The sequence below is a fragment of the Panulirus ornatus genome, chromosome 1 (assembly GCF_036320965.1).
Source record: "Panulirus ornatus isolate Po-2019 chromosome 1, ASM3632096v1, whole genome shotgun sequence".
NCBI classification, from domain to species: domain Eukaryota; kingdom Metazoa; phylum Arthropoda; class Malacostraca; order Decapoda; family Palinuridae; genus Panulirus; species Panulirus ornatus.
In genome coordinates, this window is record NC_092224.1 from 51285002 (window position 1) to 51306062 (window position 21061).

The window sequence follows — 21061 nt, forward strand, 5'->3', positions numbered from 1 at the left end:
TGCCTCGCAACCATATAACATTGTTGGAACCACTATTCCTTCAAACATACCCATTTTTGCTTTCCAAGATAACGTTCTCGACTTCCACACATTTTTCAACGCTCCCAGAATTTTCGCCCCCTCCCCCACCCTATGATTCACTTCTGCTTCCATGGTTCCATCCGCTGCCAAATCCACTCCCAGATATCTAAAACACTTCACTTCCTCCAGTTTTTCTCCATTCAAACTTACCTCCCAAGTAACTTGTTCCTCAACCCTACTGTACCTAATATCCTTGCTCTTATTCATATTTACTCTTAGCTTTTTTCTTTCACACACTTTACCAAACTCAGTCACCAGCTTCTGCTGTTTCTCACCCGAATCAGCCACCAGCGCTGTATCATCAGTGAACAACAACTGACTCACTTCCCAAGCTCTCTCATCCACAACAGACTGCATACTTGCCCCTCTTGCATTCACCTCCCTAACAACCCCATCCATAAACAAATTAAACAACCATGGAGACATCACGCACCCCTGCCGCAAACCAACATTCACTGAGAACCAATCACTTGCCTCTCTTCCTACACGTACACATGCCTTACATCCTCGATAAAACTTTTTACTCCTTCTAACAACTTAACTCCCACACCATATATTCTTAATAGCTTCCACAGAGCATCTCTATCAACTCTACCATATGCCTCCAGATCCATAAATGTTACATACAAGTCCATTTGCTTTTCTAAGTATTTCTCACATACATTCCTCAAAGCAAACACCTGATCCACACATCCTCCACCACTTCTTAAACCACACTGCTCTTCCCCAATCTGATGCTCTGTACATGCCTTCACCCTCTTAATCAATACCCTCCCATATAATTTCCTAGGAATACCCAACACACGTATACCTCTGTAATTTGAGCACTCACTCTTATCCCCTTTGCCTTTGTACAATGGCACTGTGTAAGCATTCTGCCAGTCCTCAGGCACCTCACCATGAGTCATACATACATTAAATAACCTTACCAACCAGTCAACAATACATTCACTCCCTTTTTTGATAAGTTCCACTGCAATGCCATCCAAACCCGCTGCCTTGCCAGCTTTCATCTTCCGCAAAGCTTTTACTACGTCTTCTCTGTTTACCAAATCATTCTCCCTAACCCTCTCACCTTGCACACCATCTCGACCAAAACACCCTATATCTGCCACATTCAAACACATTCAACAAGCCTTCAAAATACTCACTCCATCTCCTCACATCACTACTACTTGTTATCACCTCCCCACTAGGCCCCTTCACTGATGTTCCCGTTTGTTCCATTGTCTTACGCACTTTATTTACCTCCTTCCAAAACATCTTTTTATTCTCCCTAAAATTTAATGATACTCTCTCACCCCAACTCTCATTTGTCCTCTTTTTCGCCTCTTGCACCTTTCTCTTGACCTTCTGCCTCTTTCTTGTATACATCTTCCACTCATTTGCATTATTTCCCTGCAGAAATCGTCTAAATGCTTCTCTCTTCTCTTTCACTAATAATCTTGCTTCTTCATCCCACCACTCACTACCCTTTCTAATCTGCCCACCTCCCACGCTTCTCATGCCACAAGCATCTTTTGCACAAGCCATCACTGCTTCCATAAATACATCCCATTCCTCCCCCAGTCCCCTTACGTCCTTTGTTCTCACCTTTTTCCATTCTTTAAAGGGGATAGGAGTGAGGAGCTAGAAACCCTCCTGTCCTTGTATTTTAACTTTCTAAATGGGGAAACAGAAGAAGGAGTCACACGGGGAGTGCTTATCCTCATCGAAGGCTCAGATTGAAGTGTCCAGATGTGTGTGGATGTAAGCAAGATGAGAAAAAAGGAGAGATAGGTAGTATGTTTGAGGAAAGGAACCTGGATGTTTTGCCTCTGTGTTAAACGAAGCTCAAGGGTAAAGGGGAAGATTGGTTTGGGAATGTCTTGGGAGCTAAGTCAGGGGTTAGTGAGAGGACAAGAGCAAGGGAAGGAGTAGCACTACTGAAACAGGGGTGGTGGGAGTATGTGATAGAGTGTAAGTAAGTAAACTCTAGATTGATATGGGTAAAACTGAAAGTGGATGGAGAGAGAGGGGTGATTATTGGTGCATATGAACCTGGGCATGAGAAGAAAGATCATGAGAGGCAAGTGTTTTGGGAGCAGCTGAGTGAGTGTGTTAGTAGTTTTGATGCATGAGACCGGGTTATAGTGATTGGTGAATTGAATGCAAAGGTGAATAATGTGGTAGTTGAGGGAATAATTGGTGTACATGGGGTGTTCAGTGTTGTAAATGGAAATGGTGAAGAGGTTGTAGATTTATGTGCTGAAAAAGAACTGGTGATTGGGAATACCTGGTTTAAAAAGAGAGATATGCTTAAGTATACGTATGGGGAATACCTGGTTTAAAAAGAGAGATATGCTTAAGTATACGTATGTAAGTAGGAGAGATGGCCAGAGAACATTATTGGATTATGTGTTAATTGATAAGTGCGTGAAAGAGAGACTTATGGATGTTAATGTGCTGAGAGGTGCAACTGGAGGGATTTCTGATCTTTATCTTGTGGAGGCAAAGGTGAAGATTTGTAGAAGTTTTCAGAAAAAAGAAGAGAATGTTGGGGTGGTGAGAGTAAGTTATCTTGGGAAGGAAACTTGTGTGAGGAAGTACCAGGAGAGACTGAGTACTTACATACGTATACTTTTGTATATTTCTTTTTAAACCAGGTATTCCCAGTCATCAGTCCTTTTTTGGTTCACAAATCTACAAGCTCTTCACCATTTCCATTTGCAACACTGAACACCCAATGCATACCAATTATTCTGTCAACTGCCACATTACTCACCTTTGCATTCAAATCACCCATCACTATAACTTGGTCTCATGCATCAAAACTACTAACACACTCACTCAGCTGCTCCCAAAACACTTGCCTCTCATGATCTTTCTTCTCATGCCCAGGTGCAGATGCACCAATAATCACCCATCTCTCTCCATCCACTTTCAGTTTTACCCATACCAATCTAGAGTTTACTTTCTTACACTCTATCACATACTCCCACCAGTCCTGTTTCAGGAGTAGTGCTACTCCTTCCCTTGCTCTTGTCCTCTCACCAACCCCTGACTTTACTCCCAAAACATTCCCAAACCAATCTTCCCCTTTACCCTTGAGCTTTGTTTCACTCGTAGCCAAAACATTTAGGTTCCTTTCCTCAAACATACTACCTATCTCTCCTTTTTTTTTTCATCTTGGTTACATCCACACACATTTAGACACTCTAATCTGAGCCTTCGAGGAGGATGAGCACTCCGTGCGTTACTCCTTCTTCTGTTTCCCCTTTTATAAAGTTAAAATACAAGGAGGGAAGGGTTTCTAGCCCCCAGCTCCTGTCCCCTTTAGTCGCCTTCTACAATGCATGAGGAATGCGTGGGAAGTATTCTTTCTCCCCTATCCCCTATTATATTCATACTTGCTGCCTTCATCCATTCCCATCGCCACTCTGCCATACATGAAATGGCACCCCCCATCCCCATTGCGCACGAGATAGCATTAGGAAAAGACAACAAAGGCCATATTTGTTTACACTCAGTCTCTAGCTGCCATATGTAATGCACCAAAACCATGGCTCCCTTTCCACATCCAGGTCCCCTAAAACTTTCCATGGTTTACCTCAGACTCTTCACATTCCCTGGTTCAATCCATTGACAGCACATCGACCCCGGTATACCACATCATTCCATTTCACTCTATTCCTTTGCATGCCTTTCACCCTCCTCTAATTTCAGGACCCGATGGCTAAAAATCTTTTTCATTCCATCCTTCCACCTCCAATTTGGTCTCCCACTTCTCATTCCCTCCACCTCTGACACATATGAGATGTGCCTGGAAAATCAAGATGATAACATGTTGCAATTAGGTCATAGTGATGTGTGTGATTTAGTATCTACTGATAACCACGAGGAAAATTGAAACACAATACGTCCCAAGTGAACATTTGTGTTTCATTTTTTCTCACGGTTATTGGTGAATAATTATCGTATACTTGTATGGATTAACATTAACACCACCAGCATAACACCCTACCACACCAGCATAAAGGAAAGGATAGTACTTTTTGGGATACATTTCTGTAGTAATACACACATTCTTTAAAGAAGAATTTTAGATTTTATCTCCCATAGGTAATTATTGAGGATTTGCTTTGATTAAGGCATGATATTTTGTGAAGAAGAGACTGCTGGTAATTAAGAATCATAGCATTTTTACTGCCTTTATCCTTTGTAATTTCATCCTATGTTGTATCAATAATGAATGATAAAGAGCAGTCGTTAGAGCAGAGTTAGATACAGTGTTCATATTTACGGAGAAGAAAGAATATGTGTTTGAAGAAAATTTGTGAAACTTTGTAAGATTGTGTGTTCATGAACTTGAGTTGTAAGTCTGTTATCCTGTTAATTATTTGTCATCCCATTACTCTGATTGGGTTAATGATTTGCTCTGTGAATTACAACTTCATTGATATATCATTTTCGGTGTATGAGAATAGTATAGCAATATAGAAAGAATTTTCATTCTTTATTAGGTGATGAATAATTCATTGCTTGAAATCTACAGTAAGAAGAAAGTCTTTTATCTCAGTTACTTTTTAATGATATGCCAGAGGCACAGATTTTCAGAAACCAGAGCAAGAAATGTATTATGTATGTGGCCATAGGGAAAACATCTCTTTAGAAGGAATGATAGTGCCCCTACATTTACTTAGTAGTGCTTGTGTAGGGGGTATGAGGCTGGTGGCTAAGTACTATTTTTCTTTATAGGTGATCAAGAGAATAAGCGTGCTCGCTTGGACCCACCACCAGCGCCTCATCTGAGTGCTACACCTACGCCCACACCACAGCAACCATCTTCAGGAAATCAGTTGCCTACTCCTGGTAACTTGTCACAGGGATCCATAGGCCTTGGAAGTGGGGTTTTAGGGAATCTTACACTTATAAACAAAGAACTTCCCCTGGAACAACACCGACCACGCATTCTCTTGTCATATGTAAAGAATAAAGAGGATGTGGAAAGGGTAAGTATTTGTTCTACATAATTATATGTAATTGTTTAGGTTTGTACAGAATAAACATTCCTGTAGTGAAACTGCACAAAGCAGACCATATTTCACAGGAAAAGTAGGAATGCATTCCTAACACTTCCCACAGTCTCCCCCCCCCCTTTCTTTTATTTTTTCTAACTCCAGCCATGGGAAAAGTTTACACACTAGCTCTTTAGAGAGGACTCATGTATAGAGACAAAATGTTGCTGGGCAAGGGTCGAGTATTAGTTCTAGGGAGCAAATGAATTCTTTAAAATTGATCACACACTCCTTTCACAATTTCATCCAGGCACCAGTCGGGTTGAGTATTAGTTCTAGGGAGCAAATGAATTCTTTAAAATTGATCACACACTCCTTTCACAATTTCATCCAGGCACCAATCGTGCTGTTGTCTCCATTTCACTTCAAACACCTTTGATGGTTTAATAGCTTGCTGTAATTCAGTGGGCACATGCTTGCCCTACCTGGAGGTACAGAGATATTGTAGGGCAGGCAAACAGCACCCTGCAGTAACTTCCTTCTGCTGCCTCTTTTTTCCGACCAAGGCCATATGGTGCCAACAGTTACACCATGTGAGAGCATTTACCCTTACACCATCACCACTATCCAGTATACTACAATCCCTGTAACTCCCTATCACACAACATATTTTTATCGTATCAGTATGATACTACCAAGATTATATCACTGCATACTTCCAGTATGTAGTATAACTATACACTACTGGACAATGGATTCCCCACTATTTTCTTTTTCAAATGAGAATAAGAGCAAGGTTATTAGGTTCAGTAGGGTTGAGGGACAAGTTAATTGGGATGTAAGTTTGAAAGTAGAAAAATTGGAGGAAGTGAAGTATTGTAGATGTCTGGGAGTGGACTTATCAGCGGATGGAACCATGGAAGTGAAAATAAATCACAGGATGGGGAAGGGAAAAAGGTTCTGGGAGTCACGAAGAATGTGTGGAAGGAGAGAACGTTATCATGGAGAGCAAAAATGGGTATGTTTGAAGGAATAATAGTTCTATGTTATATGATTGCAAGGCATGGGCTGTAGATAGGGTTGTACAGAGAGGGTGGGTGTGTTGGAAATGAAACGTTTGAGGACAATATGTGGTGTTAGGTGGTTTGATCGGTTAAGTAACGAAAGGATAAGAGGGTTGTGTGGAAATAAATAGAGTGTGATTGAGAGAGCAGAGGAGGTTGTGTTGAAATGTTTCAGACATATGGAGAAAATGAGTGAGGAAAGGTTGACAAAATGGATATATGTTTCAGAGGTGAAGGGAACAAGAAGTGGAAGATCAAATTGGAGGTGGAAGGATGGAGTGAAAAAGATTGTGAGCAATCGGGGCCTGAACATACATGAGGGTGAGAGGCATGCAAGGAGTGGAGTGAAATGGAATGATGTGGTATACCGGTGTCAACCTGCTTAGAAGCATCTGGGGTAAACCATGAAAAGGTGTGTGGGGACTGGATGTGGATGGGGAGCTGTGGTTTCAGTGCATTACACATGACAGCTGGAGACAGTGTGAATGAATGGGGCCTTTTACTGTCTATTTTCCTGCTGCTACCTCGCTGAAGTAGAGGGTAGCGACACTATTTCCTGTGTGGTGGGGGAGCAACAGAAATGGATGAAGGCAAGCAAGTATGAATATGTACATGTGTATATATGTATATGTTTCTGTATGTGTATGTATATGTATGTATATTTGCTCGTATGGGTGTTTATATATATATATGTGTGTGTATGACTGGTTAGGTTAGATTGTCATATATATTTTTTTTTTTTGCTTTGTCGCTGTCTCCCGCGTTTGCGAGGTAGCGCAAGGAAACAGATGAAAGAAATGGCCCAACACACCCCCATACACATGTATATACATACGTCCACACACGCAAATATACATACCTACACAGCTTTCCATGGTTTACCCCAGACGCTTCACATGCCCTGATTCAATCCACTGACAGCACGTCAACCCCGGTATACCACATCGATCCAATTCACTCTATTCCTTGCCCTCCTTTCACCCTCCTGCATGTTCAGGCCCCGATCACACAAAATCTTTTTCACTCCATCTTTCCACCTCCAATTTGGTCTCCCACTTCTGCTCGTTCCCTCCACCTCCGACACATATATCCTCTTGGTCAATCTTTCCTCACTCATTCTCTCCATGTGCCCAAACCATTTCAAAACACCCTCTTCTGCTCTCTCAACCACGCTCTTTTTATTTCCACACATCTCTCTTACCCTTACGTTACTTACTCGATCAAACCACCTCACACCACACATTGTCCTCAAACATCTCATTTCCAGCACATCCATCCTCCTGCGCACAACTCTATCCATAGCCCACGCCTCGCAACCATACAACATTGTTGGAACCACTATTCCTTCAAACATACCCATTTTTGCTTTCTGAGATAATGTTCTCGACTTCCACACATTCTTCAAGGCTCCCAGGATATTCGCCCCCTCCCCCACCCTATGATCCAATTCTGCTTCCATGGTTCCATCTGCTGCCAGATCCACTCCCAGATATCTAAAACACTTTACTTCCTCCAGTTTTGCTCCATTCAAACTTACCTCCCAATTGACTTGACCTTCAACCCTACTGTACCTAATAACCTTACTCTTATTCACATTTACTCTTAACTTTCTTCTTTCACACACTTTACCAAACTCAGTCATCAGCTTCTGCAGTTTCTCACATGAATCAGCCACCAGCGCTGTATCATCAGCGAACAACAACTGACTCATTTCCCAAGCTCTCTCATCCCCAATAGACTTCATACTTGCCCCTCTTTCCAAAACTCTTGCATTCACCTCCCTAACAACCCCATCCATAAACAAATTAAACAACCATGGAGACATCACACACCCCTGCCGCAAACCTACATTCACTGAGAACCAATCACTTTCCTCTCTTCCTACACATACACATGCCTCACATCCTTGATAAAAACTTTTCACTGCTTCTAACAACTTGCCTCCCACACCATATATTCTTAATACCTTCCACAGAGCATCTCTATCAACTGTATCATATGCCTTCTCCAGATCCATAAATGCTACATACAAATCCATTTGCTTTTCTAAGTATTTTTCACATACATTCTTCAAAGCAAACACCTGATCCACACATCCTCTACCACTTCTGAAACCACACTGCTCTTCCCCAATCTGATGCTCTGTACATGCCTTCACCCTCACAATCAGTACCCTCCCATATAATTTACCAAGAATACTCAACAAACTTATACCTCTGTAATTTGAGCACTCACTCTTATCCCCTTTGCCTTTGTACAATGGCACTATGCACGCATTCTGCCAATCCTCAGGCACCTCACCATGAGTCATACATACATTAAGTAACCTTACCAACCAGTCATTAATACAGTCACCCCCTTTTTTAATAAATTCCACTGCAATACCATCCAAACCTGCTGCCTTGTCGGCTTTCATCTTCCGCAAAGCTTTTACTACCTCTTCTCTGTTTACCAAATCATTTTCCCTAACCCTCTCACTTTGCACACCACCTTGACCAAAACACCCTATATCTGCCACTCTATCATCAAACACATTCAACAAACCTTCAAAATACTCACTCCATCTCCTTCTCACATCACCACTACTTGTTATCACCTCCCCATTTGCGCCCTTCACTGAAGTTCCCATTTGCTCCCTTGTCTTACGCACTTTATTTACCTCCTTCTAGAACATCTTTTTATTCTCCCTAAAATTTAATGATACTCTCTCACCCCAACTCTCATTTGCCCTCTTTTTCACCTCTTGCACCTTTCTCTTGACCTCCTGTCTCTCTCTTTTATACATCTCCCACTCATTTGCATTTTTTCCCTGCAAAAATCGTCCAAATGCCTCTCTCTTCTCTTTCACTAATAATCTTACTTATTCATCCCACCACTCACTACCCTTTCTAATCAACCCACCTCCCACTCTTCTCATGCCACAAGCATCTTTTGCGCAAGCCATTACTGATTCCCTAAATACATCCCATTCGTCCCCCACTCCCCTTACTTCCATTGTTCTCACCTTTTTCCATTCTGTACTCAGTCTCTCCTGGTACTTCCTCACACAAGTCTCCTTCCCAAGCTCACTTACTCTTACCACCCTCTTTACCCCAACATTCACTCTTCTTTTCTGAAAACCCATACAAATCTTCGCCTTAGCCTCTACTAGATAATGATCAGACATCCCTCCAGTTGCACCTCTCAGCACATTAACATCCAAAAGTCTCTCTTTCACGCGCCTGTCAATTAACACGTAATCCAATAACGCTCTCTGGCCATCTCTCCTACTTACATACGTATACTTATGTATATCTCGCTTTTTAAACCAGGTATTCCCAATCACCAGTCCTTTTTCAGCACATAAATCTACAAGCTCTTCACCATTTCCATTTACAACACTGAACACCCCATGTATACCAATTATTCCCTCAACTGCCAAATTACTCACCTTTGCATTCAAATCACCCATCACTATAACCCGGTCTCGTGCATCAAAACCACTAACACACTCATTCAGCTGCTCCCAAAACACTTGCCTCTCATGATCTTTCTTCTCATGCCCAGGTGCATATGCACCAATAATCACCCATCTCTCTCCATCAACTTTCAGTTTTACCCATATTAATCGAGAATTTACTTTCTTACATTCTATCACATACTCCCACAACTCCTGTTTCAGGAGTACTGCTACTCCTTCCCTTGCTCTTGTCCTCTCACTAACCCCTGACTTTACTCCCAAGACATTCCCAAACCACTCTTCCCCTTTACCCTTGAGCTTCGTTTCACTCAGAGCCAAAACATCCAGGTTCCTTTCCTCAAACATACGACCTATCTCTCCATTTTTCACATCTTGGTTACATCCACACACATTTAGACACCCCAGTCTGAGCCTTCGAGGAGGATGAGCACTCCCTGCGTGACTCCTTCTTCTGTTTCCCATTTTAGAAAGTTAAAAAATACAAGGAGGGGAGGAGGTCATATATATATATTTTTTTTTTTTTTTTTTTTTATACTTTGTCGCTGTCTCCCGCGTTTGCGAGGTAGCGCAAGGAAACAGACGAAAGAAATGGCCCAACCCCCCCCCATACACATGTATATACACACGTCCACACACGCAAATATACATACCTACACAGCTTTCCATGGTTTACCCCAGACGCTTCACATGCCTTGCTTCAGTCCACTGACAGCACGTCAACCCCTGTATACCACATGACTCCAATTCACTCTATTTCTTGCCCTCCTTTCACCCTCCTGCATGTTCAGGCCCCGATCACACAAAATCTTTTTCACTCCATCTTTCCACCTCCAATTTGGTCTCCCTCTTCTCCTCGTTCCCTCCACCTCCGACACATATATCCTCTTGGTCAATCTCTCCTCACTCATTCTCTCCATGTGCCCAAACCACATGTAAGTAATGTAAATATATATATATATATATATATATATATATATATATATATATATATATATATATATATATATATATATATATATATAGGCATATGATAGAGTTGATAGAGATGCTCTGTGGAAGGTATTAAGAATATATGGTGTGGGAGGCAAGTTGTTAGAAGCAGTGAAAAGTTTTTATCGAGGATGTAAGGCATGTGTACGTGTAGGAAGAGAGGAAAGTGATTGGTTCTCAGTGAATGTAGGTTTGCGGCAGGGGTGTGTGATGTCTCCATGGTTGTTTAATTTGTTTATGGATGGGGTTGTAAGGGAGGTAAATGCAAGAGTCCTGGAAAGAGGGGTAAGTATGAAGTCTGTTGGGGATGAGAGAGCTTGGGAAGTGAGTCAGTTGTTGTTCGCTGATGATACAGCGCTGGTGGCTGATTCATGTGAGAAACTGCAGAAGCTGGTGACTGAGTTTGGTAAAGTGTGTGGAAGAAGAAAGTTGAGAGTAAATGTGAATAAGAGCAAGGTTATTAGGTACAGTAGGGGTGAGGGTCAAGTCAATTGGGAGGTGAGTTTGAATGGAGAAAAACTGGAGGAAGTGAAGTGTTTTAGATATCTGGGAGTGGATCTGTCAGCGGATGGAACCATGGAAGCGGAAGTGGATCATAGGGTGGGGGAGGGGGCGAAAATTTTGGGAGCCTTGAAAAATGTGTGGAAGTCGAGAACATTATCTCGGAAAGCAAAAATGGGTATGTTTGAGGGAATAGTGGTTCCAACAATGTTGTATGGTTGCGAGGCGTGGGCTATGGATAGAGATGTGCGCAGGAGGATGGATGTGCTGGAAATGAGATGTTTGAGGACAATGTGTGGTGTGAGGTGGTTTGATCGAGTAAGTAACGTAAGGGTAAGAGAGATGTGTGGAAATAAAAAGAGCGTGGTTGAGAGAGCAGAAGAGGGTGTTTTGAAATGGTTTGGGCACATGGAGAGAATGAGTGAGGAGAGATTGACCAAGAGGATATATGTGTCGGAGGTGGAGGGAACGAGGAGAAGAGGGAGACCAAATTGGAGGTGGAAAGATGGAGTGAAAAAGATTTTGTGTGATCGGGGCCTGAACATGCAGGAGGGTGAAAGGAGGGCAAGAAATAGAGTGAATTGGAGTCATGTGGTATACAGGGGTTGACGTGCTGTCAGTGGATTGAATCAGGGCATGTGAAGCGTCTGGGGTAAATCATGGAAAGCTGTGTAGGTATGTATATTTGCGTGTGTGGACGTGTGTATGTACATGTGTATGGGGGGGGGTTGGGCCATTTCTTTCGTCTGTTTCCTTGCGCTACCTCGCAAACGCGGGAGACAGCGACAAAGTATAAAAAAAAAAAAAAAAAAAAATATATATATATATATATATATATATATATATATATATATATATATATATATATATATATATATATATATATTTTCCCTAACCCTCTCACTCTGCACACCACCTCGACCAAAACACCCTATATCTGCCACTCTATCACCAAACACATTCAACAAACCTTCAAAATACTCACTCCATCTCCTTCTCACATCACCACTACTTGTTATCACCTCCCCATTTGCGCCCTTCACTGAAGTTCCCATTTGCTCCCTTGTCTTACGCACTTTATTTACCTCCTTCCAGAACATCTTTTTATTCCCCCTAAAATTTAATGATACTTTCTCACCCCAACTCTCATTTGCCCTTTTTTTCACCTCTTGCACCTTTCTCTTGACCTCCTGTCTCTTTCTTTTACACATCTCCCACTCAATTGCATTTTTTCCCTGCAAAAATCGTCCAAATGCCTCTCTCTTCTCTTTCACTAAAAGTGAGAGGGTTAGGGAAAATGATTTGGTAAACAGAGAAGAGGTAGTGAAAGTTTTGCGGAAGATGAAAGCCGGCAAGGCAGCAGGTTTGGATGGTATTGCAGTGGAATTTATTAAAAAGGGGGGTGACTGTATTGTTGACTGGTTGGTAAGGTTATTTAATGTATGTATGACTCATGGTGAGGTGCCTGAGGATTGGCGGAATGCGTGCATAGTGCCATTGTACAAAGGCAAAGGGGATAAGAGTGAGTGCTCAAATTACAGAGGTATAAGTTTGTTGAGTATTCCTGGTAAATTATATGGGAGGGTATTGATTGAGAGGGTGAAGGCATGTACAGAGCATCAGATTGGGGAAGAGCAGTGTGGTTTCAGAAGTGGTAGAGGATGTGTGGATCAGGTGTTTGCTTTGAAGAATGTATGTGAGAAATACTTAGAAAAGCAAATGGATTTGTATGTACCATTTATGGATCTGGAGAAGGCATATGATAGAGTTGATAGAGATGCTCTGTGGAAGGTATTAAGAATATATGGTGTGGGAGGAAAGTTGTTAGAAGCAGTGAAAAGTTTTTATCGAGGATGTAAGGCATGTGTATGTGTAGGAAGAGAGGAAAGTAATTGGTTCTCAGTGAATGTAGGTTTGCGGCAGGGGTGTGTGATGTCTCCATGGTTGTTTAATTTGTTTATGGATGGGGTTGTTAGGGAGGTAAATGCAAGAGTTTTGGAAAGAGGGGCAAGTATGAAGTCTGTTGGGGATGAGAGAGTTTGGGAAGTGTCAGTTGTTGTTCGCTGATGATACAGCGCTGGTGGCTGATTCATGTGAGAAACTGCAGAAGCTGGTGACTGAGTTTGGAAAAGTGTGTGGAAGAAGAAAGTTAAGAGTAAATGTGAATAAGAGCAAGGTTATTAGGTACAGTAGGGTTGAGGGTCAAGTCAATTGGGAGGTGAGTTTGAATGGAGAAAAACTGGAGGAAGTGAAGTGTTTTAGATATCTGGGAGTGGATCTGGCAGCGGATGGAACCATGGAAGCGGAAGTGGATCATAGGGTGGGGGAGGGGGCGAAAATCCTGGGGGCCTTGAAGAATGTGTGGAAGTCGAGAACATTATCTCGGAAAGCAAAAATGGGTATGTTTGAAGGAATAGTGGTTCCAACAATGTTGTATGGTTGCGAGGCGTGGGCTATGGATAGAGTTGTTCGCAGGAGGATGGATGTGCTGGAAATAAGATGTTTGAGGACAATGTGTGGTGTGAGGTGGTTTGATCGAGTGAGTAACGTAAGGGTAAGAGAGATGTGTGGAAATAAAAAGAGCGTGGTTGAGAGAGCAGAAGAGGGTGTTTTGAAGTGGTTTGGGCACATGGAGAGGATGAGTGAGGAAAGATTGACCAAGAGGATATATGTGTCGGAGGTGGAGGGAGCAAGGAGAAGAGGGAGACCAAATTGGAGGTGGAAAGATCGAGTGAAAAAGATTTTGTGTGATCGGGGCCTGAACATGCAGGAGGGTGAAAGGAGGGCAAGGAATAGAGTGAATTGGAGCGATGTGGTATACCGGGGTTGACGTGCTGTCAGTGGATTGAATCAAGGCATGTGAAGCGTCTGGGGTAAACCATGGAAAGCTGTGTAGGTATGTATATTTGCGTGTGTGGACATATGTATATACATGTGTATGGGGGGGGGGGTTGGGCCATTTCTTTCGTCTGTTTCCTTGCGCTACCTCGCAAACGCGGGAGACAGCGACAAAGTATAAAAAAAAAATATATATATATATATATATATATATATATATATATATATATATATATATATATATATATATATATATTATCCCTGGGGATAGGGGATTAAGAATACTTCCCACGTATTCCCTGTGTGTCGTAGAAGGCGACTAAAAGGGGAGGGAGCGGGGGGCAGGAAATCCTCCCCTCTCTTTTTTTTTTTAATTTTCCAAAAGAAGGAACAGAGGGGGCCAGGTGAGGATATTCCAAAAAAGGCCCAGTCCTCTGTTCTTAACGCTACCTCGCTAACGCGGGAAATGGCGAATAGTTAAAAAAAGATATATATATATATATATATATATATATATATATATATATATATATATATATATATATATATATATATATATTTATTTATTTATTATACTTTGTCGCTGTCTCCCGCGTTTGCGAGGTAGCGCAAGGAAACAGACGAAAGAAATGGCCCAACCCCCCCCCCCCATACACATGTATATACATACGTCCACACACGCAAATATACATACCTACACAGCTTTCCATGGTTCACCCCAGACGCTTCACATGCCTTGATTCAATCTACTGACAGCACGTCAACCCCGGTATACCACATCGCTCCAATTCACCCTATTCCTTGCCCTCTTTTCACCCTCCTGCATGTTCAGGCCCCGATCACACAAAATCTTTTTCACTCCATCTTTCCACCTCCAATTTGGTCTCCCTCTTCTCCTCGTTCCCTCCACCTCCGACACATATATCCTCTTGGTCAATCTTTCCTCACTCATTCTCTCCATGTGCCCAAACCACTTCAAAACACCATCTTCTGCTCTCTCAACCACGCTCTTTTTATTTCCACACATCTCTCTTACCCTTACGTTACTCACTCGATCAAACCACCTCACACCACACATTGTCCTCAAACATCTCATTTCCAGCACATCCATCCTCCTGCGCACAACTCTATCCATAGCCCACGCCTCGCAACCATACAACATTGTTGGAACCACTATTCCTTCAAACATACCCATTTTTGCTTTCCGAGATATATATATATATATTTTTTTTTTTTTTTTTTTTTTTATACCTTGTCGCTGTCTCCCGCGTTTGCGAGGTAGCGCAAGGAAACAGACAAAAGAAATGGCCCAACCCCCCCCCCCATACACATGTACATACACACGTCCACACACACAAATATACATACCTACACAGCTTTCCATGGTTTACCCCAGACGCTTCACATGCCTTGATTCACTCCACTGACAGCACGTCAACCCCTGTATACCACATCGCTCCAATTCACTCTATTCCTTGCCCTCCTTTCACCCTCCTGCATGTTCAGGCCCCGATCACACAAAATCTTTTTCACTCCATCTTTCCACCTCCAATTTGGTCTCCCTCTTCTCCTCGTTCCCTCCACCTCCGACACATATATCCTCTTGGTCAATCTTTCCTCACTCATTCTCTCCATGTGCCCAAACCATTTCAAAACACCCTCTTCTGCTCTCTCAACCACGCTCTTTTTATTTCCACACATCTCTCTTACCCTTACATTACTTACTCGATCAAACCACCTCACACCACACATTGTCCTCAAACATCTCATTTCCAGCACATCCATCCTCCTGCGCACAACTCTATCCATAGCCCACGCCTCGCAACCATACAACATTGTTGGAACCACTATTCCTTCAAACATACCCATTTTTGCTTTCCGAGATAATGTTCTCGACTTCCACACATTTTTCAAGGCTCCCAAAATTTTCGCCCCCTCCCCCACCCTATGATCCACTTCCGCTTCCATGGTTCCATCCGCTGACAGATCCACTCCCAGATATCTAAAACACTTCACTTCCTCCAGTTTTTCTCCATTCAAACTCACCTCCCAATTGACTTGACCCTCAACCCTACTGTACCTAATAACCTTGCTCTTATTCACATTTACTCTTAACTTTCTTCTTCCACACACTTTACCAAACTCAGTCACCAGCTTCTGCAGTTTCTCACATGAATCAGCCACCAGCGCTGTATCATCAGCGAGCAACAACTGACTCACTTCCCAAGTTCTCTCATCCCCAACAGACTTCATACTTGCCCCTCTTTCCAGGACTCTTGCATTTACCTCCCTAACAACCCCATCCATAAACAAATTAAACAACTATGGAGACATCACACACCCCTGCCGCAAACCTACATTCACTGAGAACCAATCACTTTCCTCTCTTCCTACACGTACACATGCCTTACATCCTCGATAAAAACTTTTCACTGCTTCTATCAACTTGCCTCCCACACCATATATTCTTAATACCTTCCAGAGAGCATCTCTATCAACTCTATCATATGCCTTCTCCAGATCCATAAATGCTACATACAAATCCATTTGCTTTTCTAAGTATTTCTCACATACATTCTTCAAAGCAAACACCTGATCCACACATCCTCTACCACTTCTGAAACCGCACTGCTCTTCCCCAATCTGATGCTCTGTACATGCCTTCACCCTCTCAATCAATACCCTCCCATATAATTTACCAGGAATACTCAACAAACTTATACCTCTGTAATTTGAGCACTCACTCTTATCCCCTTTGCCTTTGTACAATGGCACTATGCACGCATTCCGCCAATCCTCAGGCACCTCACCATGAGTCATACATACATTAAATAACCTTACCAACCAGTCAACAATACAGTCACCCCCTTTTTTAATAAATTCCACTGCAATACCATCCAAACCTGCTGCCTTGCCGGCTTTCATCTTCCGCAAAGCTTTTACTACCTCTTCTCTGTTTACCAAATCATTTTCCCTAACCCTCTCACTTTGCACACCACCTCGACCAAAACACCCTATATCTGCCACTCTGTCATCAGACACATTCAACAAACCTTCAAAATACTCATTCCATCTCCTTCTCACATCACCACTACTTGTTATCACCTCCCCATTTACGCCCTTCACTGAAGTTCCCATTTGCTCCCTTGTCTTACGCACCCTATTTACCTCCTTCCAGAACATCTTTTTATTCTCCCTAAAATTTACTGATAGTCTCTTACCCCAACTCTCATTTGCCCTTTTTTTCACCTCTTGCACCTTTCTCTTGACCTCCTGTCTCTTTCTTTTATACTTCTCCCACTCAATTGCATTTTTTCCCTGCAAAAATCGTCCAAATGCCTCTCTCTTCTCTTTCACTAATACTCTTACTTCTTCATCCCACCACTCACTACCCTTTCTAAACAGCCCACCTCCCACTCTTCTCATGCCACAAGCATCTTTTGCGCAATCCACGAGACCGGGTTATAGTGATGGGTGATTTGAATGCAAAGGTGAGTAATGTGGCAGTTAAGGGAATAATTGGTATACATGGGGTGTTCATTGTTGTAAATGGAAATGGTGAAGAGCTTGTAGATTTATGTGCTGAAAAAGGACTGGTGATTGGGAATACCTGGTTTAAAAAGCGAGATATACATAAGTATACGTATGTAAGTAGGAGAGATGGCCAGAGAGCATTATTGAATTATATGTTAATTGACAGGTGTGCGAAAGAGAGACTTTTGGATGTTAATGTGCTGGAGGCAAAGGTGAAGATTTGTAGGGGTTTTCCGAAAAGAAGAGAGAATGTTGGGGTGAAGAGAGTAGTGAGAGTAAGTGAGCTTGGGAAGGAGACTTGTGTGAGGAAGTATCAGGAGAGACTGAGCACAGAATGGAAAAAGGTGAGAACAAAGGAGGTAAGGGGGGTGAGGGAGTAATGGGATGTATTTAGGGAAACAGTGATGGCTTGCGCAAAAGATGCTTGTGGCATGAGAAGTGTGGGAGGTGGGCAGATTAGAAAGGGTAGTGAGTGGTGGGATGAAGAAGTAAGAGTATTAGTGAAAGAGAAGAGAGAGGCATTTGGACGATTTTTGCAGGGAAAAAATGCAAATGAGTGGGAGATGTATAAAAGAAAGAGGCAGGAGGTCAAGAGAAAGGTGCAAGAGGTGAAAAAGAGGGCAAATGAGAGTTGGGGTGAGAGAGTATCATTAAATTTTAGGGAGAATAAAAAGATGTTCTGGAAGGAGGTAAATAAAGTGCATAAGACAAGGGAGCAAATGGGAACTTCAGTGAAGGGCGCTAATGGGGAGGTGATAACAAGTAGTGAGAAGTGATGTGAGAAGGAGATGGAGTGAGTATTTTGAAGGTTTGTTGAATGTGTTTGATGATAGAGTGGCAGATATAGGGTGTTTTGGTCGAGGTGGTGTGCAAAGTGGGAGGTTTAGGGGAAATGATTTGGTAATCAGAGAAGAGGTAATAAAAGCTTTGCAGAAGATGAAAGCCAGAAAGGCAGCAGGTTTGGATGGTATTGCAGTGGAATTTATTAAAAAAAGAGGGTGACTGTATTGTTGACTGGTTGGTAAGGTTATGTAATGTTTGTATGACTCATGGTGAGGTGCCTGAGGATTAGCGGAATGCTTGCATAGTGCCATTGTACAAAGGCAAAGGGGATAAGAGTGAGTGCTCAAATTACAGAGGTATAAGTTTGTTGAGTATTCCTAGTGAATTATAGGGGAGGGTATTGATTGAGAGGGTGAAGGCATGTACAGAGCATCAGATTGGGGAAGAGGAGTGTGGTTTCAGAAGTGGTAGAGGATGTGTGGATCAGGTGTTTGCTTTGAAGAATGTATGCGAGAAATACTTAGAAAAGAAAATGGATGTTTATGTAGCATTTATGGATCTGGAGAAGGCATGTGATAGAGTTGATAGAGATGCTCTGTGGAAGGTATTAAGAATATATGGTGTGGGAGGCAAGTTGTTAGAAGCAGTGAAAAGTTTTTATCGAGGATGTAAGGCATGTGTACGTGTAGGAAGAGAGGAAAGTGATTGGTTCTCAATGAATGTAGGTTTGCGGTATGGGTGTGTGTGATGTCTCCATGGTTGTTTAATTTGTTTATGGATGGGGTTGTTAGGGAGGTGAATGCAAGAAGGGCAAGTATGCAGTCTGTTGTGGATGAGAGAGCTTGGGAAGTGAGTCATTTGTTGTTCACTGATTATACAGCGCTGGTGGCTAATTCATGTGAGAAACTGCAGAAGCTGGTGACTGAGTTTGGTAAAGTGTGTGAAAGAAGAAAGTTAAGAGTAAATGTGAATAAGAGCAAGGTTATTATGTACAGTAGGGTTGGGGGCAAGTCAATTGGGAGGTGAGTTTGAATGGAGAAAAAACTGGAGGAAGTAAAGTATTTTAGATCTCTGGGAGTGGATCTGGCAGCAGATGGAACCTTGGAAGCGGAAGTGAATCATAGGGTGGAGGAGGGGGCGAAAATTCTGGGAGCCTTGAAGAATGTTTGGAAGTGGAGAACATTATCTCGGAAAGCGAAAATGGGTATGTTTGAAGGAATAGTGGTTCCAACAATGTTGTATGGTTGCGAGGTGTGGGCTATGGATAGAGTTGTGCGCAGGAGGGTGGATGTGCTGGAAATGAGATGTTTGAGGACAATATGTGGTGTGAGGTGGTTTGATCGAGTACGTAATGTAAGGGTAAGAGAGATGTGTGGAAATGAAAAGAGTGTGGTCGAGAGAGCAGAAGAGGGTGTTTTGAAATGGTTTGGTCACATGGAGAGAATGAGTGAGGAAAGATTAACCAAGAGGATATATGTGTCAGAGGTGGAGGGAACGAGGAGAAGTGGGAGACCAATTTGGAGGTGGAAAGATGGGATGAAAAAGATTTTGAGTGATTGGGGCCTGAACATGCAGGAGAGTGAAAGGCGTGCAAGGAATAGAGTGAATTGGAATGATGTGGTATACTGGGGTCAACGTGCTGTCAATGGATTGAACAAGGGCATGTGAAGCATCTGGGGTAAACCATGGAAAGTTCTGTGGGGCCTGGATGTGGAAAGGGAGCTGTGGTTTTGTTGCATTATTACATGACAGCTAGAGACTGAGTGTGAACGAATGGGGCCTTTGTTGTCTTTTCCTAGCGCTACCTCGCACACATGAGGGGGGAGAGGATTGTTATTCCATGTGTGGCGAGGTGGCGATGGGAATAAATAAAGGCAGACAGTATGAATTATGTACATGTGTATGTATGTATATGTCTTTGTGTGTATATATATATATGTATACGTTGAGATGTTTATGTATGTATATTTGCGTGTGTGGACATGTATGTAGTTGTCAGAACAGCACCACCCTTGAGTTGCTGATGGCCGCACAGTAATCACGTGATGCAGCAGTTTGCCGAGTATTGTGTGGTCTAGATAGTAGTGTGGGCACAAGCAGCCAGCTCTTAGGAGCAAAAACCAAACTGATACTTGTAGAAGAGGGAAAGTGAACTAGCACTGCATTGCAAGGATCAAGTTTGGAAGTTAGCCTGGGACTTTATATAAGGCGGATTGCTTTCGACTCCATTCTGTCAAGTAAGGACGTAGAGATAGAACCACCCCAAATGTGAGAGCAGTACTCCATACAAGAACAAATCAGTAACTTGTATAAATGAAGCAACTATTCAGAAGTGAAATAGTATTGACATCTCTACAGGACAACCAGTTTCTTAGAGGAAGACTTAGCTATTCCTGTAATGTGGGGTTTTACTCTCACCCTTTACTTTTACTTGAAATGCTTCAAGAGCTGTAGACCTTCTTGAAAATACAGGGAGGACTGACTGAGCTCTTTTTGGTGGCTGGCTGTCTGACTGTGTGTGTATTATTACCTGTTTGCACTGTATAGGGAAGAGTTTACACTCATGGTGACCCATCTCTTAAACATTTTATCCTATCATACAGCATCATAAAATCATGCATGCCGTTGGTATTAAACAAGTCTACAAGTCATTTCATTCCATTCACCCGCCACTCTTTTATGTATATAAAAAAGATTTACCATTTTACATCTTTTTCAACAGTTTACTTGCTGTATATCATGTTATGTCCTCATGTTGCTCTATCTTTACATCTCTCAAAGATGTGCATCATTGATCTGATTTAAGAAGTAAA

General features: G+C 42.3%; 1 protein-coding gene across 1 annotated transcript in view; it reads left to right on the forward strand.

The window, feature by feature from the left end:
* Positions 1 to 21061, forward strand: part of LOC139749045 (uncharacterized) — a 410591-nt gene that overhangs the window by 311281 nt on the left and 78249 nt on the right. The window contains exon 14 of the mRNA XM_071662507.1: positions 4819 to 5072. Within this exon, the coding sequence (XP_071518608.1) occupies positions 4819 to 5072 (254 nt within the window). The remainder of the gene's footprint in view (positions 1 to 4818; positions 5073 to 21061) is intronic.